Source organism: Sinohyriopsis cumingii, unplaced genomic scaffold, assembly GCF_028554795.1.
Source record: "Sinohyriopsis cumingii isolate HCF-2022 unplaced genomic scaffold, ASM2855479v2 utg000360l, whole genome shotgun sequence".
Lineage (NCBI taxonomy): Eukaryota > Metazoa > Mollusca > Bivalvia > Unionida > Unionidae > Sinohyriopsis > Sinohyriopsis cumingii.
The window spans coordinates 3,619,363-3,634,877 of record NW_028315892.1 but is presented as its reverse complement, the minus strand read 5'-3'; the positions used below and the strand labels follow the sequence as shown (position 1 = coordinate 3,634,877).

Genomic DNA, 15,515 nt, shown 5'->3' with positions numbered 1-15,515 from the left:
ATGTCATCATTATTATGCATTAATAAAGAAGTAGATAATGATACATATGCCGAAAACAAATTGATAGTGAAAATACCCATATAGTATATACATTCAGAAGAGCACTATTCAAGTCTAACTTATGGCTTCTTTTCTGTACACTTGAGCCTTCTCCTATATTAAGAATGAGGTTGCAGAAGCTGGCAGGAGAATAGTCCGTTTTCTATATCAGTGTTTATCAGGAATATCTAGAGATAATAGCTGCAGTAAAATTTAGTAGTTAATGACATTTTAATCAGTATGTATTTAGGGCAATCGCAATAGATCATTTCTTAATTTTAAAATCCTATTATGTTATTTAAAATATGGATTTCGCTCTTTCATAATGCCTCCTAAATAAAAAAATAAGATGCATATAATACTTATGTACCTACAGCAAAACTATGACTACTACTACTACTACTACTACTACTACTAATAATAATAACAATGACAATTATCAGGCTCCTTTTGTTTCGTCAAAGTATTTACTGATTTATGAACAAAGGTATAATAATTTATGCATCTTCTTAATTATTTGGTTTCAGACTGGTGGTTTTCCGCCTTGAGAGTGGCACTTTATCTTCCGAACATTCATGTATATATACTTAAGACATATATTCCAAAACTGATCATGAGATCTTAAATAAATGAAATATAATTGAAAATAAAATAAATGGAAAATAAAATGACTGCATATACTAGAGCCATTGGTGTCGGGCATAGAGAAAATCATAATCATAGTGTGCTTCCAGATTATATTACGTCTTAATGAAAACATGCAGTCCCATTTCACATTGCAGTAGCCAAACATTATATACATACTGTAATATTGGTATGTTATACAGAATAGCTCAGTAACTATTGACTTGCTCAAGAAGAAAGGGAAGGTGTTTTGTCATTAACACATTCCACAGCATACACGATAATTTAAAAGCAAACATGTTCCAACAGTTTACAACTGTACACACCGTCACCGTTTCATTGACTTATCCAAATAGTGAAGGCATACTTCAAGTATTTCATTGCTGTGGGAAATGCGTTAATGGAGAGAGTCTTAACATTTTCGACTGTAGTATTTTTCCGTCTGAACGTGGCTGCTTTTGGGGAGATTGTTACGTAATAATTTGCTAGAATGTGCATCTGAAACGTTTGATTGAGACATAATTTTCGCCAAGGAGAAGAGAGGTTAGGAAAGGTCACAGCAGTATCATATATCAACAACTGGAAGATATTAGCACTGGTACAGGAACATACAGTCCATACGATAGAGCAATCATCTTACCTAACCTAGAATATTCATTATGACGAAGAATCTAGGAAAGCCATAATGTCATCAGATTCATAAGAAGACACAGGCACAGATACAATGTCGTGTTATGGACATAGATTACAGATCATAAGTAAAACCAACTATGGAGTAAGCGTCCATTGTGTAATATTCATATCTAAAATAATACATTGTATGATGTTAAAGTCAAGACAAAGATAGTTATGCGTGTTTTTCTTTATAGACTACTTGTCAAGAGCGTATTATCAACGCTCATTGTCCGAATCCGTTAGTAACGCTGCTAATGAAGCTAACAAGAATATAACTCTTCAGGCAGAGGTCTGCATCACAAACAATATATTCGTCATGTATTTCTAGATATCTTATTGAACTGAATGCGATTCACTCATGTGATAGTTGTGTACTCAGATGTTGTATGACACCACTTAGTGTCAAACACAACATTCTTATTACTGACGGCGGTTCAATGTAAAGGGTTTTATACGATGGCTGTTTACAACGAATCATAAAAAACATATGACATACACTAAACATGTTTTGACAATGATATAATATTGATATAAAAGAAAATCTAGAACAATATATTGTATTTGATAGACAAAACGTTACGGTGAAACGTCATTTGTGCACACAATTCACGAGTGAGCCCTAATACAACAAGCTGAGATGTGGCATGACAATAAAGATTCCATCTGAGTAACATTCTAAAAATCGGTCTTCCACAATGTCATGCTAGTTGCTGATCTTAACTCCACTACGAAACGAATACTGGAAACGATAAATCATGTCGAATTGAGACTAACTCAGCCAAACTGTGGTAGTTAATTAATACAATCTCGAAGGGGCATTAGTCAGTGCAGTTAGAAATGTCTTGATCCAGACGTGCACAATTGAGATTTGGTCTCGGGAAGAAAGCAGCTTAATAAAGCCACAGTACAAAACCGGTCGAAGCAACTGCTCTGAAACCGCATAACATCGAAGACGTGGGAATTGATGTAGAAAAAACTACAATACAACACGGAGCCCCGAGTGGCCGAGTGGTCTAAAGCTCTCACCGTTACGGATCACTGCCATCTCACTTCTGTCTGCGTGGGTTCGAGTCATGGGTTCGGCCAATGTGGATATGTGAGAATATTTGCCAGTAGCTTTTCGTGGGTCGGTGGTTCTTTCTGGGGTTTTCCCGGGTTCTTTCTCCACCATTAATATTGGCCGCGATATACAGCCTATATTGTGCTGAACAACAGCGTTAAGCCCTGCAACAACAACAACAACAAGAACAATACAACACAGACAGGTCAAGAATAACATAAACATACCTGCATAAAAGTTGTAAATTTTTTAATATGATATGAAGAGAGAGAGAGGTACTGCACCAAGATTATATCCACGTGTTTGCCATGTCTTCCACAATGATTTCAATGGAAGAATTCCAGAGGGCGCAATATCATTCAGTGTGGTCAATTGCTAAGACAGCCTCCAACGAATTCGGTGTTAAGAGGATAGCCGAATGCTACATATATCTCGATAACGCGTATTATTATACCAAAGTAAAGGCGCTAATGCATGCTGTATTCAGTTATGTGGATTAGTATGCTAATAATAACACATGTACCGTTACCGAACCTAAGCAGAGGACATAATTATATATGGAAAATAAATATAGCGATACAGCATTGATTAGAGATGAAGATGGGGACCACAAGCAAGGATATATGGCTGCATGATAGATATTTTCGTAAATGATAGAATGTGCAACTGATACCGAATTGGAATAGCACCGTCTTAAATATCATGGTCAATGGAAATTACTTCAAAACCATTTTCGAAGAAGCAAACCTAGATTGGGAAATGCGATTACCCAGACTCTTGCCAGGACAACTAATACGTATCCATGATAAAGTAAATTCCGACATGAATACTGCCGCATTTGATACCAGATCAAGAGCATGTATTTCCGATTAAGTTACTTAAATATCATGCCATATCGTCCTCGACAGTGGAGCCCTTACTGCCGTTTCGATTAAAATTCTGCCGTATTCCGTCAGTTATGCTTCCATTATAAAAGACACAATGATAAACATAATTTGTATACCAGAATATCTGTATCCAAGTTACAAAATAATTAATTATTTATGTTCTTACTTGACTCTTTTGAAAGCAACATAACAATATGGGTATCAACGGTACATAACGCATTTTAGGACGGCCAAGCAGGAAATTAATGTTCGTGGGGATTCTATTTCACAGAAGACCACGTCAGTATCAAGGGATATAACCACCGTGTTTAATCAGCAAAGCTGCGTTTGGACATTCATTTCATTTAGACATTAGGCAATATATCGAACTTGATCCTATCTGCAGAAGTCGACAATAATACTGACATCAACATTATGATAGAATTGATTATTGACTACAAAAACCTCACACATGAAAAACGAAGTCATACTAACAGACAATACAGAACATCACCAGCAGCAACACTACAGGGTGTGAGAGAAGAATGAACAAGGAGGAAATAAATAAATGCAATGGACAAATGGTTCGTGCAAGATAACACTTTAATAACATGTTTTGATAAATGCTTTGCTAACATAATGGCACATAGTAATCACAAAACAATATTTCGGATGTCAAATCGATATATTAATCATTTGCAGCATGACACACGTTTTTGACGATGAAGTCTTTGGAAGGCACTGTTCAAATAATCAATATGTTGAATGAGACACTATTAAATGACAATGTCCATACAGCTAAGATCAATATTCATTAAAAAAAAAGAGAGATATAGGGAGAGACACCGATGTGTGTCAACCAAACCTTTATAATTATATGACTCATAAGCTGGTGCAGAAATGGAACAATGGAAATAATTAACATATTGTCTCTTTACAATGAACATGAACACAAATATTGTTTTGCAAGGTTGTGAATATAGTCTAGGAATGTTTAACAAAAATAACCAGTGGCTTTTTTCATCTTACGAATTATATGTAGTATTTAAAATAATTTCCTTTGGAAACCAAATAAAATACTTAAAGGTCATTGCAAAGGTGTCACACAACTTGGTTGTAAAATCTGACAGTACTTAGTTGGATAATCAATCTGACACTGCATAATAAGATGCAAGTCAATTTTATGAAAAGAAAGAACACTCTAAAGCTTAATAAAGTTTAAACTGTTTGGAAAGAAAAGGTTTATTGACAATTTTGACACCGAGTATCTTAGCATCAAAACATAATTCCACTATTAGTGTGCAGATTTGATGCGAACATTAAATTAAATATAAAGGTTATTGCTATTATGTGGAAATGTTTTAGTGACATTTTCAAATGTCACTCGTTAATTTTTTTAAAAATAAGTCATTCTTATCTGTAAATATATCAAGGCATGGTAAATTATTCACGTTTGGCCACTTCTCGCATTCAGGAATGTCGCGAATCGTCATGTGGATTATGATTGTCTGGCTCTATTTCGAATTCACAAAGATGGATACTATATTCAGTTAATATTGCAATTTAAAGAAAGCTTTTGAATAGGTTATATGTGTTATTACTTTAGATGCTTACATAAACACATGAAGCTGTCCGTTAAGTGGTCGAAAATCATGGGAGAAGAAAGTACATTCCTAGAAAATTGTTGAGAAAGAAAGTAATGATCGATGAAGAATGACGAAAATATAGAGCGAATAACGTCTATTCTAAATATATTTAGGCTCTTAGTTTCTTTTTATTTCATTGACCGTAAGCTAATGTTAACGCATTCATCCTTGGTAATGAAATAACCGGTGGCCAGAATTATGCATATGTCATGGAATTTCTTTAAATCTGTAAATGTTGTAACTGTAAATTGAAATTTAAAAACAATTCTTAATGACTCCCACGTAGCTAAACGATATATTTTGTCTCGAGGAACTGATGCTAACGGTTAATAGACTAATTGAATCTGGTATAAATATTCAATTATTGAGATGTAATTGTTTTAACAGTAAATTCACAATAAGCTCAATTATACCATATTTTAAACCTTTATCTTAGGTGTTAATCTGACTTCAAAAGATAGTACAATATGCTAAGTTATCGCTAAGCTTGGACAGAGAAGAATTTGATTTACGCAAGTGAATCTTTTAACATGTCTAATCATGTATGTCCGATGCGTTGTCGTAAGCTAAATGTACTGCTCTGCATACTTTAAATATTGGAGTTTCCTTCTAGGCTTTTTGTTGCTTTTTATGTAAACAAAAACTATTCATAACTTCTCAGCCCATATCTAGCAAAGATATAAAGGAAATTACTAAAGATGTTCATATGGATTATAAAAGCATGGAAAACAATCGAACAAGCTCAGATAGATATAGACTTCACGTATCTGTGGATGCTCATATTCATATTGCAAATCTGAGACTCAGAAACCTCTGATGGCAAATATGTATTCAAAGGATTTGAGTGAATTGGATGAATGTAATCATTGAGTTCTATCGAACGTGAGTTAATGGGATTAAAATATCCATCTATTTCCTGACTAACACATATGTGCTCAAACCTCATTGGGTCATCTGATTCCCTATTTGTTTGAACTATAATTGGTCCAATCAGAAGTGATTTTCTAATTAATTCAGCGTCCGTTTCAATGGCGGTGCTCATTTCACCTTTTGCATTGCTTACAATTGTCCAGTAATTTTCAGCCTGGTTTACTTCTTGTACATTACCGTTTCCGTCATCAGTACTGGACACTGTATTGATAGTTGAACCTCTGACAACACGAACACTATAATTTAAATATATATATATATATATATATATATATATATATATATATATATATATATATATATATATATATATATATATATATACATCAGATGCGAGCAACAGTTAAAACGAATTAAATTATTGCCATTGAATTTATATATATATATATATATATATATATATATATATATATATATATATATATATATATATATATATATATAATCATATGGCGCATATCATTTATTTTTAAAGTGCATTGGGTGTAACGAGAGATCGTCATGTCGCCATCTGTTTGTTTTATATTAATTGACATAATCCTAAATGTGATCTCAGATATTTCATTTTTGTTCAAGTAGTAATTCCAGTTGAGCCAGTGACTCATACGCAAAAGTGATGGCAATTCTGCAAGTGTCGGTATCAGGTTATTACACTCACACACATACACGCACAGACACACACACAGACACACACACACACACACACACACACTCACACACACACACACACACATATATATATATATAGATAGATAGATAGATAGATAGATATATGGATAAATATATGCGTGTGTGTGCTTGTGTGTGTGTGTCTTTTGATAATAACTATAATGTATAGTTTTATGTGCACGTTGTACATACATGTACTACATGGTATTAATACGTTGAAAATTATAATTACCAACTCCTTATTTTGCGCACAAGACAGAAGAGGAAAGCAGCAACTAAAATAGCTCCCATCCCGAAGATAATATACAATAAACGCCTTTCAGATGGAGCATCTGCGAAAATATATTTGCATCTGAAATGTATCAGTTACTTTTTTATATTTGCTATACAAATATATTGCCTAATGCACATAGAAATATCCGTATACTAAGGACAAATATCGTTGCAGTTTTTCGAGGGTATAAATCGATGCAATAATTAATCATTATATCTAGATGTACAAACAAACATTATCCTCAATGCATCATTTATTTCGTTATAAGAACAAAAATAAATCTATAAAAAACAGAAATAGAAAACATGTGAATGAACCCCAAATATTGGAATCCTAATTATATACGTTCTAAATAACAGTGGAGCAGCAAGATATGAAATATTCTAATTATTTTGTTGTTTAAATAACGTATAAATTAATTTGTGATCGGATATAACCTCACTGAGCAGAAGAGTAATCTCTGCTAAGATTTAAATGTTTAAAAACTCCAGCAGAAGGTAAGGTCCTATTCATTTTGTATCATTTGGGTGATTCGAGAATATAGGTCTGTTTTAAAACGTCATTTACAAAGGAAGAGAATAGGCTATATATATATATATATATATATATATATATATATATATATATATATATATATATATATATATATATATATATATATATATATATATATATATATATATATATATATATATATATATATATATATATATATATATATATATATATATATATATATATATATATATATATATATATATATATATATATATATATTGACATTTAGTTTTCGATTGCCCTTGGTGAATTACAGTTTGAAGTAATTTCTACGTCGTGACAGGTTAATTTGCCATTCTATAGAAAATAGATATGGTCAAATGGGATGGTATTGCATCTGCAAATTCTGCTTCAAAAACAGGATAGATGATAGTTCTAACCAGTATATGATGCATTTTAATGAGTAACTGTCCCTACCTAATTAATTACATTTCTCTTCAAATGGTTGCGAAATAATCTCCTTCACATATGACAGTGTCCAATTACGTAAGTTCATTTAAAACAATCAGAGCATGTAGCATATTTTCCTTGAACTAAATGTTGAACATTTATTTTTATACTATAGATTGCTACATGATGATACGCTCGTGCATATTGTTTTTATCTCAACACGATCTATTTCTGCCTTATTTAGATCATATATAGGGAGACTCTCGCTTAACTTAACAATTGTGCTCACGGGCAGCACAGCTAAAGGGAATACAAATATTCGTGTTCATATTCGAACTTGAAAAATTGTTTTTTCCAGAGCATGATTTGCTTCAGAGATGATAAGATTATTTAAATGCAAATCCATCTGCAGCTGAAGCATATGTACTTGCAATTAAATCCATATTATTGACATTCATTCTCAGGTTATGAACAAGACTTTCTACTTTTGTTTAGGAAAGGAAAAACGTTTCTTTTGGCACTTCATCAAACGTAACTAATCACTCAGAAGAATATCAAGCAAATAACACTATTAAAAACGATTCTAAGTTTCGTTTTGAATGGTGATATAAAAGTGCGATAATTCAAATAAGTAAACAATATTTGGGATTGTGAATTAATAGTTTTAAAAGTGAATCTTCCTTCTAGTCTTTGTTGAACATTGAAATATCTCCTTTTATCCCCCGAACTTTACTTTTAAACTCCTTCTAAATATCTGTCCAGGTATCCTTCGCAGAATATCCCGATATAATAAAACGATTCATATTTATAAATGTGTTTACAGGGGAAGATACTTTGTATGGGTGTCTAAACACAATTATACAAAATTCATTTCGTACTTTTGATGAGGGTACTAGCATATAATTTGAAGTCTCATATGTATCTGAAAGAGATATATTTATAGTTACGCAATGATACAATTTCATATCCTGGAATTTATCACGTACTAACGTGTTCCATTTGAATCTCTTCACAATATGGAGTCAATGTTAGATTCCTAAGTTTATCTCAGATTTATTGCATGATACTCTCTTCTACAGTCCCAGGTAAGACGCTTGATGAAGTCAATCATGACATTAGCCAAATAGGACAGGTTTGAGATGGACTGCTCCATACAACCATCGACTAGTGACAATGCTCTAGTACCAGTTAATATGTTGAAAAAATTCCACTTCCGCACCTAGGAAGCCAAGCATTTGATATGTCACCGTGGCTCTTTGTATTTCATTTCTTGCAATCACTCAAATGGTGAAAGCATTATTACATAGTTTAAAAGGAGTATTTGTAATGAATTTGAATGTGTCTGGCGACCACCAGTCATTGGATAGTGTGCAAATTGAAATGACAGAGTAAATCATACATTACCGTCTGCATTCACCTTTGAAGCGGTAACCGTCGTCATGTAATTATAGATCCCTTAAAAAAATAGAAAGTGTATATTTTAAAGGACTTTGTTGAACAATTGTTACTGCACATACGGCTAATACAATGGATGTTTCGAGTTGTTGTCAAGTAACAGTTAGTACGGACATCCAAGCATAAGAGGTGTAAAACAAATATTTCCTTTCCCATTCGATATGTGCCAAGGTACATTCCAGGTGTTTCAGAAGGGAAAAGCAAAAAATAGCGCACGATTTTAGTGAAAACAATCTGCGAAGTAGCTCTCTGGGTTTCTTTAGTGAAGGCGTCGTACTCAGCAAATTCACAATATTGTTGTTAAAACATAAATGAGAGTACTATAAAAATAACAAAATATGGAAACAGTTTTATTTGCTATCGAATTACCTTCTGTATCTTCTTTCTTTCTCAAGGTTTGTGTCATGTATTGATTGGTTTCTGAAAGAAAGAATGTAAATACCATATATATACTCTCTATTATCAAAGAATTTCACAAACTCTTTGTCCATCAAGTTGAATCCTATTAAAATTAGTCAAATATATGACAAACAAACAACAGTATACAACCTCTTCGACATATATAGGAAACATACAAAAAGGGCGGCAGGCAAGTGCGAAACAAAACAACACATATATATTTTGCATATCTCGCACAAACCAGACTAGATGGTTTAGCCTGGTGGGTAGTAGAACTAAGTATAATTAATAGTCTGCCCAATATGTTGAATTTGTTTTTGGCACCGGTCAGCACTCTGTCGAGCTTTCTTCAAACCCTAGGAGATATGTAGCAATGAAGTAAATCTTTTCTGATACTATTACATATTTAAAGAAGAGATCATGAGAGGATGAAATTAGATAATTATTTAAACACTACTGTTTTGTTTCAACTCAGTTTAAAGGAAACATACTTTAAGTCGTTATGGTATGACGCAATTGTTTTATACAAAAGGTGTCAGAGACAGAGTAATATTCGTAATAAATATAATATGGTAAAGGCTACTGATAATAGATTACCTGTTGTGTCCTCTATCAGAGTAGATATTTTGGTAGTGAAAAGATCGATCCCTAAAAACAAAATAAGTAAATAATGTTATTATGCTGACAGCCTTGTCCACTGTATGTCTGAAATGTAACATAATCTGTACGAATTAGTTATAGCATATTTTAAAATTCATGAGGTCTTAGGTATCTGTTAGACTCGCTATAAAGCCGGCTTGGAAAAAGTTCATTGGTGGAAGTAATTTGCCGTATCCTACAAAATATGAGGTTTCATTATTATTAAGATGGTCTTGACTACATCGATGCTGCCCCATGTTATGGACGATGCTGCCTGCAATGATTGGTCGCGACATACTTTGAAGAGATATTTGATAAAGTGCAGGATATTTATATTTTCACGTGCATTTTTTGTCTACGGTTATCAATGCACCGAAGAATCATTTCAGGCCCATAGGTGTGTTATGGCAGACGGATGCTGCATTTGTTGACGACGGATCAAAACGGACTCGGGATCTACTTGCCAAAAGCTGCTACTCTCCAAATATAGAAAGACGTGCTTTAATAAGTTTGTAACAGGTGATGAACATTAATAAACTTCTTTGAATCCGCCGTAAGAAGACTAAACACGTTTAGATCGGAGAAAATGAGCAGAAACGACAAAATAGCTCGACCTAGTCGAAATATCAAGGGAGCTTATCCGCTTAAAATGATGAATAGTGCCCGGTCATTCATGAACCTGTGCTTGACTCTGCAATTGTCAATATACATTTGTATGTTACCAAATTATTGCCAAATGTATTGTAACACTCCATGACCACTTAAGCACGCACCATACCATTTGTATCATGACAACGCATGGGATCCTAAATCCGCCTAAGTGACGGACTTATTCAGGTCCTATTAAGTTTTATTGAACCCGTTATTAACGATTCGTCTAGACGGATATTGTTTGAAGGACGCTATGTTGTTGGAAGTACAATTTTTAAGCATATGAACAACATATAAGAAAGTGAATATAAAGATGGCACGTAATAACTAGATAACCAGAATGAGCAAGTATGTAGTGGCTCATGGGAAGTACATTGTAGCGATGCACTGTTCACTAACAAAGAAATTTCTTGTATAGCGCCCGAATTTTCATAACTTACCAGATACCCATCATATACCTTGTATAAAGCTCTGTATTTTCGTTATATATACTACTCTGATCAAAACTGTGGATAACCGACAAGATTTAAGCTTTATACTTGTCATACATCACAGTGCATATAAATTGAATACAAAACTATCACTGAAAGGATATTCTATTCTTTGTAATAAGGAATGGCAAAATATGACTTTAGAAGAATCGACATCTTCTGGCTTCTCTACACCCCAACAAAGTTTGGTTATAAACTGTCACGCCCATTCTCTGGTAGCACAAAATATCAAATGAATGTATTATTATTATTATTATTATTATTATTATTATTATTATTATCCATTTTTACATATCGCTGTGGAACCTACTGTAATCGAAAGTCAGGGTAAATTTGGAAAATTCTTACTATGACTATATAACCTCATATCTGGATTTATGTTTCTCCCAAATACGTTAAATAATAATACTTGAAAAATAGTGTATAGAAGATTAACGTGGAAGAGCCCGTATGTATTGCATAATATGAGAAGCTAATGATGACGGCGTATGCAAGAAAACTAAGTATTATCATAAACAAAGTATTCAAAGAGCAAATAGTAGAGATTGTTACAAGGAGGAATTTTTGTGCTTATTTGTTATATGCAGAAGAAGATATTACAATCCAATCTAAATTAAAGAACATGTACATGAAGGGATAGAAAAAAGATAAACTTACAAATGTTTATACTATATGGATCACTTTCAAGTTCACTTTCAGACTCCTTACACGTGTAAAAGTTGTACTTGTCTTCAATTGTTACATTCCTGATGTACAGGAATGTGTTGTTTCGAAAATATTTATTGTGGTCTTCTATCAAAGACCCATTAAGAATCCATAAGAACTTTCCTGTTGACGCACTGGACACTTTACACTTTAAAACCAAGGTTGAGTCCAAACTATGATTTGGAACTATTTCTATAGTTGGTAACGACGTTTCATCTGCAAATAGAAGCAAACAATCCCATCTTTCAAAATAATAGAAACTGACATCAGAATCACGTACATTTATATGTGAAAACTACAATATACAGGTACAACTAATATCAAAGTTAGGATAACTGTATATGCATGCATATGCACACAATGGTAGCGAATGCTTTATCTTCTTACCTGTGTGTGCATTAGCAAGCACCACATTTTCCTTAACTTCACCTAAACCATCATAAGTAGAATATCTGACTCCTATTCACATCTGATCTGGAATTTGGATCAAACTTCTTGTTCCAGTGGAGTTGGGGTTGATCAAAGCTGGTTATGGGGTGAGAATTTATTTTTCTAAAGTGTTCAGATTATTATCAGAGTTTTACAAGAAAGTGTGGATATGTTACCAAGCCCTTGATGCCTCTAAGTATGACTGAAAACTATGTAACGCATACCCGCTACCCATCCCACCCACACACATACCACACCTTTTGTATGAAATTATCTTTCCACTATAGGACTGACGTTATTCTTTTGGATGTTATTTCCATTTCGCAAAAATCGTATCCTAATGCAAAATATAATAAGGCACGTTGTTTATTTTAGTGAAATACATTATTGGTTCCATATTAGTACATTTGCTGGTTTTGCGTTTTCTCGTACTTTGTTTAATACCATATAATCGTAACAATAGTAAGCAGCTTCCACAAATACAATCCGTAATAAAATGGGACTTGGTTTGCTTTTTTGGTAGGTAGGCCTCATTGAATTCAATTTTAACGCATTATTTGGGTGATGCATTTATAAAGGATCATCTACAGTTTAAACTACATACCAATTGTTTCTAGAAGAATACTGTCCTTTATTTCCTTTTGATTCATTGGACGCATAGCACTGTACATTCCGATGTCATTTTTTGTTAAGTTCAAAATGTTTATAATCACAGTTACTGTATTGGACAGAGTTTTGGTACCTATCACAACTTTCACTCGATCTGGTTTCTGAATTTTTATACGATTATTGTTATCCGGCCAAACATTAACAAACGCAGAAGCGTTATGCTTTATGTGAATTAGATCTCCAGTGTCGAAAGTCATAGAAAAAGATACATTTCTTCCGATTATGCCTCGTACGATTCTTCCTTCTGTGACAGTATAGATTGCAAGGCAGCAAAACATGAGACACAATGGTAATAGAGTCATATCCACTTCTGTTTGTGTAGAATTGTTGCATCGGGTCAATGTTGCATTTGTGCATATTTACAAACACATTAAGTGTTTTCCTCCTAATATATTTTATGATGAAACTGTTCCAGCAATCACCCAAAATATTTTCAACATTCCATCATCAAGAACTGAACGATCCTGCATGATTGAAGTTTACTCTTCTAACGTATCCAAATTAGCATCCCGACTCTTGAACGACTCGGAATAAAGTAGGTTAGATTCAAATGATGTGTTACTACTCACCGAAAAGGAAATAATGTGTCAATGATTGTGGCATGCTAGATTACTCGTATTACAATATAACATTTAATCAACTGCATATACAAAATAGGAGTTGAAATAATAATTCAAATGACAATTATTTGTCTTAACATGGCATTTTAAATTTGAATCACTCTTCCTGATAGGATCGGAAACAAATGTCCTATTGTATATTGAAACAAAACAAAACATGACAGGGAGGAAAAAGTAAAACGTTTCGTTTTAGTGAATGTATGTTTACATACACATAAATACCCCCTTCACTCATACATACATATGTCGAGACAGACGACAAATAAAGGAACGAAGAGAACATCTATCTATCTATCTATCTATCTATCTATCTATCTATCTATCTATCTATCTATCTATCTATCTATCTATCTAACTATCTATCTATCTATCTATCTATATATACATTTATATATATATATATATATATATATAAATAAATGGATATATATATATATATATATATATATATATATATATATAGAGAGAGAGAGAGAGAGAGAGAGAGAGAGAGAGAGAGAGAGACAGCTAGTGCAACCAGACCTGTGCAGGCAGTCATGCAAGTAACGTTTTGAATGTGGGAAAAGTTTTTGAGAATCGGGAAGTCTATACATACCTAGTTCCACGTGAATGTATTTTTATGCACAACGATATTGCTGCTGGTTTTTATATCAATTTTGATTTTGTTATACGTTTTGTTGCCAACAGCTTTGAAACAAAGTCATAGAAATGTTATATAAGGAAACATACGCAAAGCAAAAGAAGCTCATAGCTATAATGACAACTCTGGTACTGAAATTTGACATCACAATTCGAATCAGGTTCACAAATTGTGGAAAGAAATACCTCGTATCTAAAACGATGTGCAAGATGTAATAGACTATATGACTATAAATAATAACATATGATCATAACTACTTGGGTAAAAAACAAACTAATATAGACTATTTTCGCACAAAAGGTACTTTGTCTGGGCTTTTGCCTAAATGTCGTTTTTATGTATGGTAGTGCGGGCCTACTAAACAATGATCTTTGCCTGCACACGGTATTATGCTTATTAACAATTCTAAATTGTAATCAATAGGGGTCATTCAAAACATAACCATTAAACCTAAAGTTCATAGGTTGGTTTTAATCTTACTATCTGCAGGTGGATACTAGGTTTTAAGAGTTGGTTATTGGAGTGTATTTATATTTCCCGAGTGACATATTGGAAACAGTAGTAGTTTATTTTCCCACGGCAATCTCGGTGTCAGTACTTTCTTCACGATCCCAACTTTATCCCAATACGGTGACCCTTTTTGTTAGCAGCTGATTACATTGAAGGACTTATGATCCCAGTCAACCGAGCTCATAATGGTCCTTTTCCAGAGTTTGTTAAAGGACCACTGATGTAGTCTCTAAAAGGTGGAGATTACACCAATTATAAAAATATGACTCTCGTTCCCACATTACGGAATTGCAATGTATTAATAACAATCTCTTGATATTCGATTTGTTCTGATACAGATTTTCTATCATTTTGTAACACGTTATGTTTCGGATATAAACCGTCTTACAGTTGAACTTTAGCATCATCCTTGTCGTCTTGAAATCTGACTTTGCCACTGATCATGGCTAAAAAGAAGTTTTATAGCAACGAAAAACAAAGATCGCCTAGGCAACTTGTCAAAAACCTTTGATAAATGAACTCTTGCCTGATGGTATTCAAAATAATTATTATGACCACAAATTTACTCATATTCAC

The 15,515-nt window shown here is 33.2% G+C and overlaps 1 protein-coding gene across 1 annotated transcript; it reads right to left on the bottom strand.

Annotated features, from left to right (window-relative positions):
• Window positions 1–3,866: 3,866 nt before the first annotated feature.
• On the bottom strand, window positions 3,867–13,714 carry LOC149774270 (uncharacterized). Its single transcript, XM_089945564.1, has 7 exons — window positions 13,105–13,714; window positions 12,024–12,287; window positions 10,183–10,233; window positions 9,556–9,606; window positions 9,136–9,186; window positions 6,742–6,841; window positions 3,867–6,076 (listed from the first exon to the last, which is right to left on the bottom strand). Exons 1-7 carry the CDS (start codon window positions 13,469–13,471, stop codon window positions 5,653–5,655), a joined length of 1,308 nt encoding a protein of 435 aa, XP_089801690.1. The 5' UTR covers window positions 13,472–13,714; the 3' UTR covers window positions 3,867–5,652.
• Between the last annotated feature and the right edge of the window lie 1,801 nt (window positions 13,715–15,515).